At 34.9% G+C, this 23,703-nt stretch overlaps 1 protein-coding gene across 1 annotated transcript in view; it reads left to right on the top strand.

The window, feature by feature from the left end:
* LOC105364400 (lachesin) overlaps positions 1 to 23,703 on the top strand; it is a 182,799-nt gene that overhangs the window by 125,191 nt on the left and 33,905 nt on the right. Inside the window, exons 5-6 of the mRNA XM_011502313.1 lie at positions 8,093 to 8,310; positions 12,199 to 12,274. Coding sequence (XP_011500615.1) covers positions 8,093 to 8,310; positions 12,199 to 12,274 — 294 coding nt within the window. The remainder of the gene's footprint in view (positions 1 to 8,092; positions 8,311 to 12,198; positions 12,275 to 23,703) is intronic.

The following is a 23,703-nucleotide window of genomic DNA, read 5'->3' as shown; positions in this document are numbered from 1 at the left end:
TGGACGTCTACCTCGATGGTCTGATAAACCAAGCCATGTGCATTACTTGCATGATTGTTCAATAATATGATGAATAAAATTGAAAATCTGTAAATTTTGGGGCTAATTTTATCGTAAGCAGCGGCGTTTCGTCGATCGAGCTAAACATCACCGAGGCTCTAATTATATCCGACCCGGAATTCCTTCTCGATAATCATTTTCCATTTAATAGTAAATTGTCAAATTATAATTGACAATAAAAAGTAGTTGATTAATTAAGTGAAATAGATATAAATCTTAGATGATATTTATTGAAGATAAATAAAGAGAGAGAGAGAGAGAGAGAGGGTGAGGGATTTTTCAATCGATATGGATTAACTAAAGAATTGAATCGAATGTATACTTTATGTATACGATAAATACATACTAATAAAGAAGAATGAATTTTTTTTTGTTGGCGAACGCAACAAAAACGTTGGTCCAGTTTTATCGATAATATTATCAGTAAATTTATTTAGAAAATTAATATGCGTTATATTTTTATCGATCCATGTAATCATTTCGAGATTTTTATTTTCCTATTTTAGAAATTTATTTATACATTTATATAGACATGGAATGCATGAAAAATATACCTCCAAAACTTTAAGAATGTCAAGAGTTACTACTATGTACTATTTACAGAGATCTCTACTCAAATTTTTGAAAATCTACTCTTTCATGTTTACGTTGTAAAATTTTAATACATATTGTACTATATAATAAAAAAAAGTCACAAAAGAGATTCTTATGAATTGTTCTGATTTATTATCAATTTATTAAAAATTTTAATAAACGATCAAAGATTTATCTAAAACATTCATTAATTTGTAAAATTGCTAAATTATCAAATCGGTGTTAAAGTTTTATCTAACATTGTTGGGATTAAAACTATTTGGATAAACAGATGATTGTAATTTAAATAAATTTTTATCCAAACTAGTAGAAAAAATACTTAACCGTTACTATTTTCTTTAGCTTGCAATTTCTTATTTTATATTAACAAAAGTGACTCGGTAATATGAATAAATATATGATTTACATATACATATTAACGAATGAATAAACATTACGAAGAATATTCTGTGAACAAAAAAAGTAATATGGAATAAATAAAAAGATTAAAATAATTACAAAAAAAGTTTTATTTATAACTGTAATAGAATTAAATACTTTGAATTTTTAATTAAAGTTTAAGCTTCGATATACCGACAAATCCATAGCATAGCGCATTTAAAGTTTCAAAAGGTAAAAAAATAACTTTGACTACGGAGTTATCTTGATACGTATCTTCATGCAAAAATCAAACATTTTTTTTAAAAAAAAAAAAAAAAAAAAAAAAAAAAAAAAAAAAAAAAAAGCCCAGATATATAAATTCAACTAATAATAGAAGAGTTATTTTTTGACTAAAAATAAACTTGACATTTACGAAAATCAAGAGAAAACGATTGTACTGAAATCTGAGAAGTATCAAATTATCTGGTAAAAGCTCATAGATAAAAGTTTATTTGTCTTTAAAAGTATTTCAATATTAAATGTCCGGTCAAAAAAACAAAAATTTCTCTGTATTTTATACCTTAGAGAATTTTTAACGACCACGTACAATAAAAAATTGTATCATAAAAATAGGCTTTACTTTAATATTATAGCTTTATTATTAATAATACAAGATTATTCGAATTATATGCCAATGAATATTTTAAAAACCAGTGCATTTGTATATAAATCTATATAACAAATGCTTAAATATGTGATTGATAATTATATGAAATACCTAAAACCATAATAATGTACATAGGCATATATGTATTTAATAGCAAGGAACTTTGTATGACAATTCATAAAAAGTAAAAACATCATTTTCATCTATGATAAATAGTCTATTCTCTAATAATATTTAATGATAATGATAATGATAATGATAATGATAATGATAATGATAATGATAATGATAATGATAATGATAATGATAATGATAATGATAATGATAATGATAATGATAATGATAATGATAATGATAATGATAATGATAATGATAATGATAATGATAATGATAATGATAATGATAATGATAATGATAATGATAATGATAATAATAATAGTAGTCATCATCATTATCATCATCAAAATAACAACGACGACGACGACGACGACGACGACGACGACGACGACGACGTCGACAACAACAACAATAACAATAACAATAACAACAGTAATAATGGATAATTACCATGGCCCAAGCTATGTCACGATTATATTTAAATTGTGAAAATAACCAAATTGTTTTTATATCTTTTTCATAAATGAAGTTCAATCTTATGTCATTTCCGGAAAATGCATAACCGTAAAATATATATTCTCAATAAAATTCGCCACTTGTTTATTATAACAATTATGTTATAGATTGTGAATAATACGCCTTAATTGAAGAAATTTGATTTAAATGATCAATAATATACAAGCATACTAAAGAATTATATTATATAAATATTTAGGCATTTGCAATATATGTTTAGAGTACATAGAGCTTTAATCAAAATTTAAGAGTCAAGTTTTTTCAAAGAATGTTTCCAAATCTAATACTGCTATCGAAAAAAATACTTTCATAATCTTTAAATTATTGGATTTATTTTTAATCTTTAAAATAGTGATTATTTCTTCGTTAAATGTGAAAATTATCCTTTTCGCTTATCAAGAGTTACAAGAGGCAATATAAATGTGTAAAATGTATTGTATATTGAACTGAGAGTCTCGTTAAATCCTAGAATCCTAGATGTAATATCTATTTTTATGTAAGAGTGTAAGTAAGTTGGCCGAGTCCTTTATGTTTTAATATTCTTGCCTGCTTTTCGATTCTTTCAATATTAAATAAAATGCCGTAAAAATGTTGTTGGCTTGAAAATTTTTTGTTAAAAATGAAGTCGGTTCAATTATCCTTATCGTTGATTTTAGCATCTCATCTGGCAAAGAAACGCATTTCCCGGACTTTTTAATGAAAGAAAGTGGCGAGCGCACTCGGCCCTTAACTTCTCAAACTCATTTCGCCGCAAAAGAAGTAATATAAGCTTATTATTTTTTACACGTTAAAGAAAAACGGGGGAAATGCCGAACAAGTTGATGGGGCAGTGAGTTTTGTGGCAGTGGGATTGAAGGAGTATAGAGCGTGGGAGTAGAGAATTTGATAGAGAGAGAGAGAGAGAGAGAGAGAGAGAGAGAGAGAGAGAGACGTTGACAGGGAGTAGGAAGCACAGTCCTTGTTCGTTGCCTCGAAATGAACTTCTCCTGATACCTCATCGTAGTTATTGGCGAACATAGGGAGACCGCATCCGAGCCCGAGCCTTATGAATTTCCAACTCTCGCGCGAGTCCTGACTTTTCGCGCGAACGAGGGGATTAAAATTCCATGGGAATTCCGCGGCAGCTGAAAGTTGCTCGTACCAACCGTCGCCCACCGCCCGCCCGGCTCAGTAGTCCAGGATGAGGTGCCTTTTTCGAGCCGCCGTTAGATGAGAATACCTTGTTTCCGAAGCCACGGGATTATTTCGCATTTACGTCCCGTGTACTCGACGTTCCTTTATTAAAGATTATTATTATCGACGTAGAATTGCACGGCCATCGCTCTACGTTATTTCCATTAGGCATTACGTCCATTCATTTGATGTAGCCGGCAGGGAGAAAGTAGTTACTAATAAAGGAGCTACAAAATCGTGAGATGTTAATCTCGTATCGGCCGAAATTGTCAGGTCGAATGGGCAAGGCGTATCGACGTATGCTTCGCTACCCCAATGTCGGGGAAAGGACGTCGAGGCCAACTTAAGGCTTTAATGGCTTTTGTCGTTTTCAAGGAGCTAGATACTCGGCACTTAATAACGTCGGGCGTGATCGCGAAATAATTGGGAGCAGCAACGGATCCCCATGCGAAATGCGCGTTGCCTCCGATTCCTGGGGCCCCGACCGAGAGAGCGAGACACAGCGCCGCGGGCTGCGGTGACGAATTTAAGAGTTACTTACCGAGTATAATGGCCCAGTCACGAATCCCTCGGCGTTGTTTGACTTCCGCCGCCCCTCCCCACCCCACCCCTCCCCCGCCACCCGAGCGCAGTCTTCACCAGACGGAAACCCCGGCCATTGTTTCAGCCGGGATCGTTTGCGTTTTCGCGATCCGCCGCCAATCTCATCCGACCGAGGCTTTTCTTTGCTCAGCCGATGATTTCCACGGCGCCGACTAACGAACCGTGAGGTCGAGCATAACGAGTTCCGTGACAATACGACGGCCTGAGGTTTACTTTGTTTCGCGGATTTCGCAAGACCGACCGCCTTGATTGATAATCTCCTCCTTTTCTCTGATTTAAGGAAGGTATTTATGATTGCGCTAATGTCAATCAGCTGCCAACCGCAAGCGAATTATTCCCTCGACTTCGGGCTTTATAGATTCCGACATTGTAAAGAGTATCCAGTACGAGTTAAAGTATTTCAGTGTGTAAATTGATAGAATATGATGCGGTTAATCGAGCTCTCTCTCTCTCTCTCTCTCTCTCTTGTATAAATACGTGAGGTGTTTAAGGCCGTAATGGAGATAATTAAAGATAATGTAAAATAGCGCAATTATGAGCAATTTATTGAAGAGAATGATTGATTTGTATTAAGAATTATAGATAGAATTGGATTGGATTGGATTGAAAGTGTGGATAGAAAAGATTAATGGGTAAGAATATTGGGAATATTGTATTGTGGAGACGTTTGCACACTTTTTTTATAACTTTTATAACGTCGACAATATAAATTTAGTAATTTAGTATAAATCTAGTAATATCGAATAGAATTTATCGTAGGTGAGCAATTAAAATTAAATTTAAGTGAATTATTGTAAAAACAAAAAATAAAATAAAAAAAAATGAAAAAAATGAATAAAAAAACTTGAAATATGCGACACACAAATATCAAATTAAAAATTGTGCCTCAATTTATTATTATCGCGAGTCAAATGTGAATATATGAATATATAAATGTCATCAGATATGAATATATAAATTTCTTGATATAAAATACTAAATTACAAGAAATTTATTCTTATGATATAAAGTACATTTATTCAGTATATCGAGGTATTGTAATTTTTTATTTCTTTTTTTTCTCTCTCTTTCTCTCTCCATGTATGTGTCTACCGTGCTCCCATCAAACTTCAACTATCCAGTCGAAACAGATCGATAATATGTTCTGCCTGTGATTCCTATTGATTTACCTCCTTTCCATGTCGTAAAGGGAAATCACTTCGAATATCTCTTAAGTCAAGGCACAAGGCACAATGTCTCCGCAATAAGAACTTGGCACGTGTCGTCACCTGACTATCTCGTCCTCATAGTGCTGCATCCTCCTCATTTTCTGCCATCTCGCGCTCTCGCTCATTCTCCCCGCATCTCCCCGCTCTCGCTCTCACCCATTTTTCTCCGGTTCCATTCTCACTCGCAGACTCTGTGCGAGTGTTTTGCATTTTAAGAAGGTGTCAGATCCCCTTTGCTCCATCGGAGACGGCGCTTCCTTTACGTAACTTACCACTCGTCAACAAGGAGTTGGGCGAAAAGAGGCTTGCGATATCTGCACTCTGAAAGAAAAAAAAAGGTAAAAAGGAGCAGTACGCGCGTAAGATGAGTAAGAGAGAGAGAGAGAGAGAGAGAGAGAGAGAGAGAGAGATAAGACGAAAAAAAAATTCTAGCTTCGTTCCCTACTTGCTTTAACCTTAGCATAAAAAACTTAAACTTTTAGAAAAATATTACTCTTACAAAAGGAAACCCAGAGTCGCAATTCTTTTCATACGTAAAGGAGTAAAAGTTTGTCGTGCTTTCGCCGCGATTATCGTTCAATCCAATGTGATCGTTTGTTTCGCTATATCTAAACAAGAATCTTAAGCACAAATAACTTTTCCATGAATGTTCCCTTACCAATACGACTGCATGAATTATGCGAATCTTTTATAACTAAAACCAATAATTGCATTACACAATATCCTATATTGTATTTGTAATAAGTTTTTATTAATACTCCATAGATTTTATTGTTGTACAATAACATTCCAAATTGTAAATAAATCTTTAATAACATAATATAATAATAGAAAATCTACCTTTTCAAATTACCTGACCGAAAGCCAGTAGAAAAATTTTCTATTAAAAAGATTAAATTAAATTAAATATTTAAATACCAGTTTATTATAAGTAAGTGTAAATGTAATTTTGAATTTTAATGTACATTATGCATACATTTATGTAGGTATGTGTGCATTTGCATGGCTGCGTGCGTGCGTGCGTGCATGCGTGCGTGCACGTGCCTTTATTTAATGGCAATTATCTTTTATTTATGTGCTATTGCAAAAATCTAATTTTATTTAAATTTTTGTGGCTTCGTAAGTTAATTATCTCAAAATTTTTATTGCCATTTCAATGTTCCGATAAACTGCATTAAAATTAAATTTAAAACTTATTTTTTTTTTGTATTACGAAAATTTAAAACTGTAACTAAATAAATTGTATCTCTATCTTCTAAATCCTATTTCAGAAAAATTTGTGTATAAATAAGGTATCGCGAGGATAACAAAAATTTTTATTTAAAAATAAATATAAATTGAAAGGTGGTTGAAAGCTTACAAAAATAATAATAATAATTACTTCAAAAATTTTTCAACTCTGATTTTGAAATAGTGCATTGCTGTTTCTCTTTAATTAATAGAATTTTTTCCAATATCACGCTTTTCAATATTCTTAAAAAAGGTTCACTGTATCAATAATATTAAAATCGAGACGCAGAGGATACAGGTTGCATCTTTATTTTTTCAATGCGTATGAGCAAGCAAGTGCCAATTGATCACTCTAAGCAGAATAAATACAATTTATAGAAAAGAAAATATGATTCCGAAATAAATCGAAAGAAGATGAAGTTGAAGGCGTCAAGTATAAGATGATGAATAATATGATTCCGAAATAAATCGAAAGAAGATGAAGTTGAAGGCGTCAAGTATAAGATGATGAATAAGAGAGCGAAAGAGAGCGAAAGAGAGAGAGAGAGAGAGAGAGTAATGAACATAAATTGTTCGGTAAAGTCCGCCAATAATCACTTTCCTAGTCTCCTTACATCTATTCATATACTTTTTTGAGTCATCTGTTACTTTATTGAGATTCTTTCTCTCTCTCTCTCTCTCTCTCTCTCTCTCTCTCTCTTTCTTTCCTTTTCGCTAGTGACCCATTTACGAAGCACGGAAAAACTTTATAACGCATGATGTATATATAGAAAATAAGTAAACATCGAGTTAAATAAATCGAGTGGATCTTAAAATTTTTCAAACAAATATAGCCTGACAATTTGTTAGCCATGAAAATAAAATGTCGTCAACTTTCAAATGTGCGAAAATTTGAATGATAGATAAGTGAACTTTTAACATAATATTTTTTTACCTAATACGGCATCATTATAGCTGCATAATTAATTTACGGAATTGTATAATCTTAATAAAAATTAATAAATCTCAATAAATGAATAAATTAATATCCTGAATAGCGGATATCTATCTTTATGCGCTTTAGTTGAGTGTTGAGTTTATCTTGAGTTTTCAAATATCTTGAGTTTTTCTCTCAAATATCGCAATTTCCAAGTCACTAATTCACTTGTAAATATGGAATGTAAAAATAAAAAAAAAAAATGTTCAACAAATATGTCTGTTGGGTTCTTCTGCATTTGTCAAACGTTTCGAAAGATGTTAGATATTTTAAAGAAGAATAATATCGAGTGCCGTGATTGAATGGAACAAGCCCTCGGAAACAACAGGTCAGCACCAGGTCCGTAATTTATAGAGCTTCGACGAAGGTATATCGATTCACTATGCCTATCGTGTACTACCGGTAATTGAAACATTTATGAGTCAATCAATCACTTCTCATACCCTTGCATATGAAATACCTCGCCTTTTGCTCCTCCCACTACTGTTTTCGCATCGGCACAAATACAATCGCAGCCTTCGATAGACGAGCACCTGACTTCTAATCCACGCACTGGCCTAATCCTCAATTTTCTCGTCTCTGTTTCAGTTCCTCCAATGCTCTGGATACCCCATCAGTTGGTCGGCGTACCCCTTGGCTACTCCATTACCCTCGAGTGTCACACGGAGGCTCATCCGACGTCCTTGAATTACTGGACAAGAGACGACAGTGCAATGATCTACGAGGGCAGGAAATACAAAGTTGTCTCGACACCGGAGAAGCCTTCTTACAAAACCAATATGACCTTGACCATCGTTGACATCGATGTAAGCCAAAGAAAAGAAGTTTTATTTATTTGCCGTTGTTTTTTTTTTTTTTTTTTTTTTTTTTTTATTAACGTATGAAATTTTCATCTATAAATGATGGATGATCGCAGGATAATGCGATTGGAACTACCATTGTAAAAAAGCATTTCAACCGTCGAAATTACTTTCACATAAATAACAATACCTCTCAATCTCTTTACTTCGGTGAAGATGATAAAATTTTTACATATATATTTGCATTCGTGTTTGTTCGTACGAGGAGATGGTTGCAAATGTAGAAGTGGCATTAAATTATTAAAAATTCTAATGTAAATTAAAATGAAAGTTCATTGATCATTAAATCCGTATAATATTGAGTATTTACATTTTTTAAGTATAGAATATATTTTCGTAAATGTAATTATTAAAAAATTGACATATTCTTGGTTAATTGTTAAGTTTGCTTATTTGCCTTGTAGGTAGGACGATGAGTAATATTCATAAATTCATGGAATTAATAGTGAATTTAATAATAGTATATTTTTAATTCAAAATATATACAAATTATTAAAGTCATAAAACGCCCGCATAGTAGAATAAAGCCGTATATATTAAGAAACTTTAGTATATCATTATAAAACACACATTTCCTTCCTTTTATGCAAAAGTAATTATTGATTTAAGTGAATTATAGGTATACTACAACTGTTAAAGTTTTTATAATAAGCCGAAAACATTACGAGTAATAATATTCTGTAGACACGTTTATCCAGTATACTTTATTATTAAATTTATAGCTGATGTTTTTCATTTTTTTTTTTTTTTTTTTTTTTCCATATTATATGCCTAAGATGAATCGGTAAAAATCAACTGGTTCTGATATATTTCTTGATTAACTTGATTTATATAGAATAAAATATTAATGACGCCATTTGCATTCTGAAATGAAAATGAAATAAAACGTTAAACGTCTAATTAAAATGTATCTATTCTTTAGAATCAATATCATAATTATGTAGAAGTGGCTAAACAGCGAGATATTCTAGCACAGTGAATTAAACGAAAATATTTCGCACTCTTAAGACTTAATTAAACATAGAATAACCAACGTACTAAACATTGCCAGACAGACTATCTTTAAAAATAATGTCAGTGATTATATAAACAAGGTTTACGAGATGGTAGACTAGACAATATAGGCAATAGCATTAATGACTTAGAAAAGTGAGAATAGTTGCTCACAACTATCGAACTCATCTAGTAAATTGTGATTCTATGCAAGATATGTCGAAGATCAATAATTGAGCTTCTGTTAGATTCTATAGAAGTGCTTTTCTTCTTTAGGCCAGTTCCTCAATATATTTTCCGAATCTGTCGCTTTTCTCAATTATAGATATAGGGAAAAGCCTCTTTTGTGGATAGACACCAATTTGGCCAAACTATAATTGTTGTCAAATATATACTAAAACTTTCCATTTCAAAACTCGGAAACTTACCAAAAATTATGCTATAATTAATTAATATGGTTATACGCATTTATTTCTCGTAATGATAATATTCTAATGAAGTATTTTCCTATAATCAATGCAGATATGATTTGTACTATTTAATATTGTTTATTATGTAATAATAATGTATTATAAAATTTGAATAATCAAATATTGCATTATTATATTTGTGACGTGTTAAAGGAAGCCATAAAATTTTACTAATAACCAATAAGTTTATCAAATACCGTTTAATATCGATTAGTTTGAATAAATTTAATAATTTAAATATCGAAAAATGAAAAAATATTTACATATAACTAACTAACTCTTAAACTTTTGCGAATATTTAAAAAATATATTCGAATAAAAATCCCCTTAAAATGAATATTATTCAAAAAATGTTGAATTAGCAATTAGTGTTTTATTAACGTTTTTAAAAAATTAATTTAAACACGTGGTAGATAAATATTGATCAAATATTTTTCGTAAAAAAAATTTATTAGTTACAAATTTTTAAATAAAACATGTAAGATACATGGATAAATATTAGAAAAAGAAAATTATTGTTTTCTCTAATCTATTGTTTTTAGATATTAATATTTTTGATTATAATAATAACAATAATAATAATAATAATAATAATAATAATAATAATAATAATAATAATAATAGCATCAAATAATGGATACAAGTACTTTTATAGATGTATGAAAAAAAAACATTAAATGAATATTTCATGCCATTTGTTAGTAAATGTAATATTTATCTAAATTATTGCGCTTACGAAATTTTCATATTTTAATATGTCTATGGTGCCATTAGAATATAAAAATCTGCAGTGCTATAAAATACTTTACAATATTCTCATTTTTTTTACATTTAAAATGCTTGGTATAAAATTATAAAATTATCAAATAATCTTGCATAATGCATTCTATAGCCAAGCAATTGCTAATCTATCTGTACGATGGATAAAAATAAATGGATAAAAAAATTTTTAAATAAAAAAAAATCAACACACCTTAAAAATACCAAAATGTTATCTATTCCTTTAAAGTTTTTAAAATTTCGTTGTAATCGATATTATAAAATGTAATCAAATTATTATTATTTATTAAAATTCTTTATACATTCTTCTAACCTCGTCAATAAGGAGCCGTATTTAAAAAAAAAAAAAAAAAAAAAAAAAAAAAAAAAAAAAAAAAAAAAAAAAAAAAACAAACAAACAAACAAACAAACAAACGTCACACAGAGGCTAATGTAAGCTCATTGATCTATAAACGAATATGCATTTTCAATTTTACATTTCAATACTTGACAATATATTCCAAAATTAATTAATCTTTTATTACATTAGCAATGACGAATATGATTTTAATGAATTTATAAATAATATCCTCTATTATAATGTGCAATCGAATTAAGAATTATAGAATGGTAAAAGAGCGTGTGACTGGATTTATAAAAATATGGCGAAATAAATATATAATAAATGTATCGTCGCAATTTATGTCTCACCTCATAATGCCCGGCAATTAAGCTCAAAAGTGTACACGAATAATATAAAAAAAGTTGGGCACATATCTCTCGCCGAGTAGTATCGATAAGTTACGGACAGTGTTGCAAGGTTGGGCAAGGCCGCTTGTAGAGGCTTTGCCGAGGTAGAAGGAGTATAATGGCACGAGAAATAGCGGCGCGCCGAAAAAGCAGAAACGCCAAATGCTAAAATTCGCGAGCTCGTAGCTAAGAGGAAAGCGACGGCGCGGGAGAAAGGAGAAATAAATGTGGCGCAGTGAAACGATCGCAATTCGCGAACTTATCCGACGTCTCGACGCTCTCGGGGACTCCTCCTGTCCTCCTCCTTCCCACCCCCACCCCCCTCCTCACCCCATCGGCCACAATCGCCTCACCTTCTCACCCACCTACCCCCTGACGTCCCGCACCACCTGCGATTGCTTAACGACCAGCAATAAAGCCAAGCGCGCTCGTGCATCGATGTACATTTTCGTTGCGTTATCGATTCCTTCGGGACACACCAGATTTGTTTCGAGAACCTCCATACAAGTGGTTTTCCGTCTGTTTCTGAATCCCCTTCCCTCCCCCCCCCCTCCACCATCCCTCTCTCTCTCTGTCTCTCTCTCTCTCTCTCTCTCTCTCTCTCTCTCTCCCTCTCCCTCTCCCTCTCCCTCTCCCTCTCCCTCTCCCTCCCCCTCTCCCTCATCCCGCTCTCAACACTTCTACCCCTATCGCGCGGTATCGCCAACACACCATTCACTAACGGCATTTTTGTCCTGCATTTCTTTTTTGTTCACACTTTTTTGCGCGCTGCTCGTTGCTTTGTACGTCGCTTTTCATGGCTGCCCGAGAACTTTTGAAAGCCGAAGCTAACTTTAATGTTATAACTTTAATTGTTTTGCAGAAATCGGACTACGGCAGTTACAAGTGCGTAGCAAAAAATCCAAGAGGCGAGACCGAGGGTACCATTCGTCTCTATGGTGAGTTACTTCTTTCTCATCGTCTTACGAGCATTCCTACTTTAAGACACGCACACTTACCTTCAACAGATGTTATCCATTTTTCCATATTTTTTTCCTGTGTATTTAACGACAAAGTGGAAAAAGCATTTGTCAGCTGTCGAGGGACATGTTTAGTATTCAATGCACAAACAGGATAGAAATTGAAACCTAACGAAATCTTTGATGCTCCACAAGCCGATAATATTAAATTTCTCTGTTTATTATTATTATTTTTCTTGCGCAGCACGTTTCTTTTAATATGATTTTCACAATATTATACATGAGTATTGATGTCATGTAGTTGAAAATTTAAAATACAAATATCCGAATTAGGAATAATTCCTCTTTATTAAACAAAATTCTAATAAAAACCGTTACGTTGTTAGCTACTTTGCATTCTCACTATGAATTAAAATAAAATATTAATAGAGAGTGTGAAAAAAAAATACTTTACCGTGTTTGAGTGACAATTGTAAATATTAAATTATTCATGATCCATTTGGATATTTTGAACAAATGTCTTTCCTCGTTTTATCGTTATTTCTAAATTTATCATTATATGGGTATTTATTTATTGCTACATTATGTGCGAACTTAATTTATTTTGCGCGAAATGAGATTAAGTAGTACTGAAGGTTTTGCAATGGATCCGTTAATGATTCTTGAGATTTGGGCGGCGTCTAAATCTACAAATCGACAAATAATTGTAATTAATGAGTTGCTTGCTGCTTATTATTCAAATTTCTAATTCAATTTGTTTATATTGTGACGATACTCTTTAATGTTGCAAAAAATACTTAATTTAAACTTCCCATTTGTATTTAAGCAATGATTATTAATTTTTTTTTGAAAAATTTAAAATATTTTCATATTATATGAAAATATATATTTTATAAAATCATAATTTATTTAAAACTCTGTATGTGACGGATATATAAATTTAATTTAAATAGCAATAATAGTTGAATTTTATTATATGTTTAAATCTAATATATTCGGAAATAGTATTTATATAAAGTATTAATTATAAAAAGAATTTTAATTTAATCAAACAATTAATTATATTTAAATATTACATTTAAATGTAAAATTGTCAATTATTTTTTTAATCGATTATTAATATCAGTAGGATTATTGAATACCCATAATAATAATCAATTTATATGATAGAAAAAAAAAAATGGGTACAGAAAGCATATTAATGATTAGTAATAAATTATAAGTTGTTATTTATGAAATATTTTTAATTCTCTGCATATTGTTGAGTATGAAATTTCAAATTTAAAGTTATAGATTCTTTCCAAATAATATTGACAAACGGAAATATTTATATATTAATTTGACGTTTTTATATCCATGTATATAATCTAGTTTTTAGATTATTAGAACATCTGGATAGTTACTAATAAGCTACAAAATTGTCGCTTAGATAAAAAATATAATATTTCCATAAAAATTAAATTTTAATACTTTAAAAGATACGAAATTTTTGTATAATAAAATATACAGAAGTATAATAATTATTCTTGTACGGCACAAAGCATAACTTCGATGTTACTAATATAGTTATATTCCCATACACATGTGTTACAAATGTATTTTCGTACCCCCTTTTTTTTTTTTTTTTTTTTTTTTTTTTTATCAAATAAAATATGTTCACGCTGTCCACTTATTATTTTGCATAATTTTTCATTAATGAATGAATTTTATGCGAAATAAATTTAAACACGTACAAAATTAATTCGTTTCCATTATTCAGTATATAATATTATATTGCTTTAGCTATATATTATTTTCTTCAATGTGTGTGGTAAAGAGTGAATTAAAAACTGTTTTGTTTATAAAATAATCCGTGACTTTTTATTTTCAGCGACATTATTTCTTATTACTTTTACGTACATATAAAATTCATTATAATACCAAGAAGTGTAATTTTACCTTTAAATATACTTTCACATTAGTTATGTTAATCCGTCGTGTTGCTTTCACTTCAATGAATGATATTCGCACATATTTTGTATTTTATATTTATTTTTATTTTTCCTTTTGCTCCAATGAAAATCACATCCATTCTTATTTGTAATTTCCTTAAAAAAAATTCTAAATATTGAATGAAAATTTACTCTTCGTAATAAAAAAAGCGTTATAAAAAGTAGAAAATAATTTTTATCCATCCTTACACCCTATTGAAATAATTGTGAAAGGAAATTCTTAGGTGTTCATTAATTTAAGTATTATATAAATTAGTATAATAGGTGAAACATTGTTGACCGATAAAAAAGAATTTTAGGATTGTAATAGTTCTAAGTAGAAACGGCTTCCATATTGCCAACTAACAAGAAAGATTTTTCTCGTAGGTAACAAAAACGTATTTATAAATATCTTAATGTCATAATTAATATATCATTGTAATTACTGTTTTAGAAATTATAATATTCTACACGTAAAATATTATCAAACTTTTATACTTACTACAATATACACGTAATAGTATATAAACAGAAATTACCAACTTCGTAGTTTACGGGAATATATATATATATATATATATATAATCACACACACACACACACACACACACACACACACACACACATGTGATCATATAGAGACGATATCATCATTTCACTCACAAGTAAGAGTTTTTTCACTATGAAGCTTTTCATTTATAATCAAGATATATGAGACTCATAATTATCCAATCAACACAAATAATTGCTAAGAGTAAAATTTAAAAATGAGAGTTCGCGTGTGATACGGTGTAAAGAACAGTGTCGGAGTCAAATTGCGCCTACACCTTACAACAAACTTTTTTAAGTACACGCAATACGCATATGTGTGTGCTGATGAAAGTTCATTGGATGCAATATACATATATGCGTGGTTCATGCATATATATTAGAAATAAAAACGCCCATAGAGAAATGGAATGCCTCTGTCGTCCATTAGTGTGCATCGGTTTTTCGCATTAAAACCATTCAAATAAATTGTGGCGCTTAGCATAAAAGACCTGAAAAATTGCTGAAAAATGCGAATGTACGAGCCATCCAGTCAAATGCGTCTCGCCCTTCGCACTTGACATGAGAGGAAATGGACAGAGCCGACGATTGCCTTCGTTGATGACGTACTTGATCCGATCTTCAGATTCGCTGTTGCATGAGTCAAAGGGTTAGGGCAATGGCCTTCTATCAAATCGGTACTTTTAAAATTCGAATTTCATCGAATAGAAAACTGTTTTATTGTCATTTAATTCCAGTATAGAAACTTTTGATTATAAAATTTATTTAAAATTATACCCTTAATTCAATGAGCTTTTTAGCTTAAAAATCACATGGATTTTGGAATTTGTTTTAGCGTGTGTCATACAGATTTACCGCATTTGCATAAATATCAATGCTCTTATTTATTTTTGAATACCAGCCACGAATCCTTTGAATATTTCCTACAAAAGAATTAACTAATCTGCTCTTTTTCTCAATGCTTCCTCGCCATCGCCAATCATTCTTATATTGAAAAGCGAAAATGTTAAATCCTACGTACAATATTTTTCATTTAAAATTCTCACGCATAAAAGCAATGGTAAAGAAGAGAATTAGAGCTGGAAGAAGATAAAGCAAAATGTAATAAGATACACAATAGCAATATGGATGCGTAAGCGAATAATGCTTTAAGGTTACTAGTATCCTTTAGCTGCCAGTGAAGAAAATCCTCTTCACGGGTAAAGAACGACAAACTAAATAAAAGAACTCGTGAGTAAAAAAAAAAGAGAGAAAAAAAGACAAAGATACCCGGATAAAAGAATACAGCGATACGTTAAAAGGAATGCAATTCAGAGGAACAGGCCGTCATTGGAAGTGGATAAAGAGGGTAAAGACGAAGAAATAGAGGAAAAGATAGCGGAGTAGAAAAATCAAGCGAAGTCAAGTGAACCACGGAGCGTGGCTCTTACGAAAATTAAGTGGTGGCAGTCAGAGATATGTCAGGCGAGTTTTATTATGCGGCATAAAAAAGAGATTTGTCGTTGGACCAAGTGAGCTTGTCCTCTTCCCCTCCCCGTTTGGACTCCCGTCGCTCCACTTTGCCTCCCCCCATCGCTACGGCACGGAGCTTCTCTATCCCGTCTTCTTCTCTCAAAGAGCAGCCATGGCATCCAAAATACTCAGCAAAGGCGGAAAAAGGAAAAGCCTGGAAGGATGATGATGGAATGGAACGAAGAGGGAAAATTCGAAGGGTGGTATGCTTGTGGAGATATGAATTTATTATGAAGAACTGCCTAAGGGCCAAAGTATCCCTGTTTCTTGATATTCCGCGATTCCAGCGCAAGTTTTGTTTTTCTTCTCTCTTTTCATCTTCCACCTTTCATCCGTCGCCCTTCCCCGAACACCCACCTACCTCACGAAATCTGCCCCATCTCATGCTCACCACCCTACTCACTCTACGTTAAATCTCACGCTGAGTTAATTTATTCCGACCCGATCTAAGCACTGTCGTGGGAGTGCGGACGGCAGTGGGGTGGGGTCGGTTGTGTTGGGGAGGGGGATTCGGAAGAAGGGGCAAGTTACCACGGGACACAAAACTCCATCACGTAACGATGTAGACGCGGTCGACGACAATATCGCATTCATTCGATCGTTTGCAGTAGAAACGTAGCTTCTACATAATGCAACGAACCGCCGTACATACCCATGCTCCCTCTCTCTCTCTCTCTCTCTCTCTCTCTCTCTCTCCAAATCTACCTGGTCCAGCTCTTTTCTCGTCTCAATCGCTCGAATTCGCACCGTCGAGCGCGTCTTTTGCCTCTCCCTTCCTCGGCAATTTGCTCCGTTACGTGGACGATTTAATTATCGATGAGAGCGCACACCTACTCGTCTCGACTAGGCAAGTCGAGAGCAGAAACACCTCGGTCTGAGCGACAGACAGACAGACAGACAGACAGACAGACAGACAGACAGATAGAGATAGATAGATAGAGAGAGAAAGGGTGAGTGGGTGAGAGGGTGAGAGGGTGAGAGGGGGGAGGTGATATAGATAGAGGATGAGTGAGTGGGCGAGAGGGTGTCGTAGGTAGAAGAAGCATGGTTCACGGGAGCTTGCCTTTCAGATTGGATACTCGTGTTTCTTCTCTCTTCTCGCCTCCTACAATCTTTCCCTCACGCTCCTTCCCGTCGACTATCTTTGATTGCAGCGCTGCTGCTTATTTGATGTACAAACAATGGAGAGGAGCCGTAACCACGGCCTCTTGACGTTGCAACTTTTGAACTTGAGGAGGGCCGCACGACCACTCTACCACGGCCGACTCATCCTATCTACTCCACCGCCTTCCCAAGAATGTCAGATTTACTTTTACTTTTTCAAATGTTGACTTACGGCCAGCATCAACATCGATTGTCACTGCTTATTCTTTCTTGGTATTTGGTATGGCTACTTGATTGCACGCCAACCATCACTGATGCATAATAACAATATATCAGGGGCAATTCGTACATCATCGTTATAATTAATTGTTGCTTTGCATGAAAAATACTTACGCTTGAGAACATTAGCTGATAAAACTGTATTACATAATTTAAGTGGCAAACTATTGTCGCAGCTTGAATATCCGAACTCAACGAAATTGAATGAAGAAAGGATGTGCAGAAATTCATCGTAACTATGTGTGCAATAAATAGGAATGTAAACTGCTTTCGGCATCTTTACTCAATACTTCATATAATTAAGTTGTTTTTCAACTTTTAAAATAAGCCAATGAATAATCGTATTCGCCACTCATATGTGCTTCATTAATCAAAGCGAGAATGTCAAATGTTGCTTATGTAATATTGTATAATACGTATTTAAAATTATAAAAGTATAACCGTCTGCCTGCTCAACGACGATTAATCAGCATTTATAGGTAAAAAAGAAAAAGAGGCAAAATAATTCATGAATTACAAAGAATTTTTCGCAGAAAAATGTACAGGAAACCGACGTCGATAAAACACTTTAGAATTTAATTTTGAAAAGTCACTCTATGTGGTGGTACAGTTAGTTGGTAGAATGGGTAGAAAGTTTTTGCCAGTAGTTAAAGAAAATTCGTTAGAAATTAAAAAATCGCGAGCTCCCGCCAGAAGTTGGGAGAAACGAAATCTATATTCATCAAAATCAAAGTAATAAAATTCATACTCTCGTATACATCCGAGGTGGGTCATCCATTATTAATTATTACATATCGATCGTACTTGGGGTAACTTGTAAGATCTGGGAAGAGATTGGTCGTGGGAGGGGGGTGAGGGGTGAGTGGGGGGGGAGCTGCCTCGAGCCTTTTCTCTCTTCAAAACCACACACCCACACCCCCCCCCTCCTTAGCTATCCCATTCTCGCGGCAGCGCAGCGCGAAGATTGTGGCTTGCCGAGTCCGGGGTGCGAGAATTTCCGATACGCAGTGTCCGTGATGCGCTGCTCGGTAACTCCACGAAGAAGAGTGCCGCCGTTAATCGCCCAAGGCCAAGAAATTCCACAACTTTCAGCAACTATCTTAATGCCCAAGTATTTACAGTCTGTATATGTGTTTATACGTTGGGTAGACGGTGACGGCGATGGGCAAGGATATTTTCACGGCCGTAGTCCTGGCACTGCTGAAAGGCAAACAACTATGATGGCTAAAGTAGTAGGTAATAAAGTGGCGCTAATGAAATGAGAAGGAGAAACGTATTGAGTATTAATGTAAATAAAGAGAATTTGTGAAGGATTACTCGCGCTGCGTTTAATTCTCATATAAACATGCATCTGCTTACTCTCACTGTCTCACATACTTATTTTTAGTTTCATAAAATTATAAAGGATGTTTATAATTTTCGAAGAACATCACCGACAGTGAAATTCCAACCTTCTCGAGACTACGCAATTTTTTTTTTTTTTTTTTTTTTTTATCTATTTTAATATTGAATGAGAAAAGACTCTTGATATTTCTGGGAGAATTTGAAGAGCTTCGTTAAGAAATCTCGTTAAAAAAAAGTTTTTCTTTCATAGCGTCGTTAAAGGTAATTTGATGTTCATTAAAAAAGAATACAATATGTGTACACTAATTATCTTCTGATAAAGCCCGGATTTTTATAATGATTATCAGCCATTGATGAGTAAATTAGTTATTCAAAGGTTAAATATTAATCCTTTCACTATAAAAATATCAATTACGCAATATTATTTATATGTTTTAATTTTAAATCAGAATTTATCGATTGGCAAATCATTCTAACTCATCATTCATTGCGTTCTGCATGTTGAAAATGAATCACAACGTGGACGACTAATTTCTTAATAGGGCTAATTCGTTGCTTTAAATAAATAAAATAATACAAGATTTATAAAGAAATATTAGCATTGAGTGGATATCATTTAGCGATCACTCAATTCAGTCTCCACTCATCACAAATAGCTAAATAATTTCTGGATAATGGACATATCGAATTATACGAGGGTATGTAAGTAAAACGTCGAAAGCTCTTTAAATGTAATAATTAGCATAATTAGCATAGTTATAATGAATAATGAAATCCTCGTTGTGAATTATTCATTGTTATAGTGTATTATTGTTGTTGCTGTTGTTGTTGTAGTCGTTGCTGCTGCTGTTGCTGCTGCTGCTGCTGCTGCTGCTGCTGCTGCTGCTGCTGCTGCTGCTAATACTAGAATTATGAGAATCGGCACGTGTCGGCAAGTGCGTGACGACGATACTGCTCGACCGATCGCACATTTGTATTAAACATTCGGATAAAATAAGCCGACACTTTGATCGAGTGCTACAGCACTGAATAGCACGTTTCAAATGACTATTAACTTTTCATGCGGTGAAACTCGCGTATAAACTCCGCCTTCAATTACCCAATAAACCGTCACTCCTGATCTGGCTGGAAGCCGTAGTTTTCCTCTTACCACTCGTCGGGCGGAATGATCCATGTCCGTAGTCCGCGAATTATTAAGTTCTGTGGTACATTCAACCAGGCAGCGTCGAGGGCGTATCCCCGGCACTACCAGAATCGCTCATCCCATAAAAACATGGATCATCGGAGACAAGCCCCGGCGAATCGTCTCTTCGAAGCTCCTTCCTCCTTATCCCAAGCTCATGGGGCAGGGATATCTGTGGATCGTCGTGGGTCGGAGGGCGGAGGTGGACGGGGGTGGAGTAGGATGGCTAGTCGGTGGATCTGCTCGCCTTGAGCAACGACTTTCCAAATGGACTTTTCTATCTCGTCGGCCTGTGGAAAGAAGTTTGGCAATTTCCTGGAGCTAATCCGGCGCGGTCGGTCAGCATTGAGATGCCGCGGGGGTTCGTCCGAATCCACACTGGGATGAGACGTCGACTGTGCGCGCGCGCGAGCGAGCGAGCGAGCAAACCAACCGCCGCACCCCCTCGAGCCCAGCCACTCCACTATCCGACCGACCGCATGAACCGTGCCGGGTGGTCCCATGAATTATACAAGCGACCCCCTCCGCCGCCGCCGCCGCCGCCGCCGCCGCCGCCGCCGCCGCCACCGAGGGAGGAGCGCGAAGGAAAGCCGGTATGGGGAAGGGGCGCGCGAGGACCCCACGAGACTGGCAAAAGAGATGCGGCGAATGCGTGCCGGGGAAAACCGGAATATCCGTGACTCCGTTGGCAGGTTGCACCGGCCATACGCACGTATATGCGCGGCTTCGCGCCGAGACGTGCGAATTCGCCGTCCGCCTTCGTATCTGGAATACATATTCTTGAGAGGTAGCGATAGCAGAGCTTGTATATGGGTTCGGGAGTCACGCCACGCGGCAAGAAAACGAAAGAGAGTGACGGCCCGGAGAGAAGATGTAGCAGGCATGATGAGGGTGGCGATCGGGGGTGGGTGAACGAGTTGGCCGCACAATGCCAGTTACGAATCGATGAAAGTGTTGGAATTCCGAATGTCCGTGCGGGCATTCACAAGCTCCATAAGCGGAACGAGAAAAGCTCCATTTCGATCGACATTACAAGGAAATTTAAAGTCATTTTATCGTGAAAAATTGTGTCGATGCAACTTACCCGACTTATTCAACATGGAATCATTATTGTCTGCAGCTATTAATAACGAGAGAATTGTTGGGGACAAATTTTATTCCCAACATTAAATTCAATCGGAATTAATTGGAGTAGTACACTTTGGGATTAATTAGCCGTGACGTTCTGGTAGATGTTTTAAAATGCACTTTCTTTCTAACGCTCCTACCATTACGTGGCGTATAATTTTTATTTTTTATATTTCACATTAATACCGAAGCTACTAACGAAGAGTTGTGATTGTCTAAAATAAGGCTCGTCGTTTCGCGTGCTTAGCATCAATATTTTTCATAATATTGACATGTGTAAAAAAGCAAAAAGTCAGTTCATCATCCTATACATTTATGTTTCACTTATTATAAAATACGAGAGATAATACTTTAACTTTTGGATGAATGTACTTGTAACTGTGAACGAGCATAAACAATATGTCAAATGTAATTGAAAATTTTTTTTTATTCTATGTGCGTAGGTTCGTAAGCGTCGTCGTATGTGTGCAAAAATAATCAAGCGGGAGCGTCGATTTCACCCACGGATTTCACGGCGAATTCTTCAAATCTAAACATTTTGTTAATTGTGAAATGAAAATTTTATATCTCGCCGATTATTTTAAGTGTTTTATTACGAAAGGCCAATGGGCACTCTCCTACGATAATATAAATTAACAATTTTGTAATTGAAATTGTTGGCGTCGCACTCGATAAAAAAATTAATACAAACGATCGCGAAGTTTTATTTTTAAAAGTCGAGTCGGACTAATTGGCCCGGCACGGTTAGGTGTCACACTGTCAATACTAATTAGTAAATCGAAGAAAGCAGACGCGGATGCATTAGCATTTTATTTAAATAACAGTGATGCCGCTCTCGTATTTAGCTGGGCGCACAGTCGAGTCGCCAGCGACGCTTCACGACATTTCTTCTCATTGTCAATTTCTCGAGCTTTGACGCGCCGTTGCCTGTTATCAGTGACGCCCGCGTTCCTCTAAACGAAACGACAACGGCTTTATCAAGACGCAGCCATTAACTATGGCCATAGACGGAGAGTAGGTACCGTTCTCGGTGCCTAACCGAGCTCGGTGTTGGCTCGACTCGAGCTTCATATTGGAACGTCTGCCTCGCTTCTCTCTTCTCTCTCTCTCTCTCTCTCTCTCTCTCTCTCTCTCTCTCTCTCTCTCTCTCTCTCTCTCTCTCTCTCTGTCTCGTAGCTCAGCCCGTCAACATCCTGGCGATGAAAGTTCGCACGGCCCCGCCGGTGGGATACCGAAGGGCGATTTTGTTGGACCTGGAGCGGGAGGGAATACAGAGAGGGCAGCTCAAGTTTCGAGAGCAAAGCTGCTTGCTTCCTCGGCTGGCTTTAGGGACGCATGCCAAACGCTCCAAACGCCCCCTACCCCCTACCCCCTAGCCCCTAACCCCTAACCCCGCCCAATGCCCAACGTCGCCGCGCCTCGCCACGAAATTTCGATCAAACTGGGTCGCTTAACCCGAACTTACCGAAAGCGAGATTGGCAGCAAGCGGAGGCTTAATGAGAAGTCCGAATTTGATACGTAGGTTCGCGAAAGTTGAAACGAGTAGTAGCCGTTAAGGGAGATGCTGCTGGGGTCGGAGTTAGGAATGAAGCGACGCTCGAGCCCCGAGGACTAAACAACGATGTACCGCTCCCATTGATAGCTTGGCCCGATAAAATTCGACCTGGCCGGAGTTAATGTGTCTGCCGCCGAGTTTTAAACAATGGATTCTCGTAGGCCGCCGTCGAGAAGTCGGATTGAGAAGTGCGCCGGTGTGAGAAATTTAGTGAGCATACGCCGATAAAGCGAGGACTACGAGGCGGCTTTTCGCATGTACTTGGAGCGTGAAATAGAAAGTGTAGTGTATCGAGTCTAGAAGACACTAACTTACATACCAAACTCTAATATTATACTTGGAGTACGCCAACTTGTTACATGCGGAGGTTTATTTTACAGATAAATTTTGACATCAAATTTACATGGTTAGTCGTATTTGTTTATGCGAACCATTCTATCATCGATAATACCACCAAATACATTAAAATCACGGGGTAACGAGTAATCGAGACAATAATATTTTCATTAACGAATATGATTAATATATATATATATATATATATATATATATATATTTTTTTTTTTATTTTTTAATGTATTTCAATGTTTTGATGAACTTTTCTAAAGGCTTGGAAACGTTTAAGAGGATTGTCATGTGAAACGACTTTTTTTATTGAATACAAAACTCTTCTTTGCTGAACATCGAAACATTTTATAAAGTATTTATTTTTTAAGATAGTTCCGATATATTAATTAATTATGCATTTAAAAATTTAAAAAGAAGAATTAACACAATCATTTG

This window comes from Ceratosolen solmsi, unplaced genomic scaffold, assembly GCF_000503995.2.
Source record: "Ceratosolen solmsi marchali unplaced genomic scaffold, CerSol_1.0 scaffold31, whole genome shotgun sequence".
Taxonomy (NCBI): domain Eukaryota; kingdom Metazoa; phylum Arthropoda; class Insecta; order Hymenoptera; family Agaonidae; genus Ceratosolen; species Ceratosolen solmsi.
This window is presented reverse-complemented; position numbering and strand designations above follow the sequence as displayed.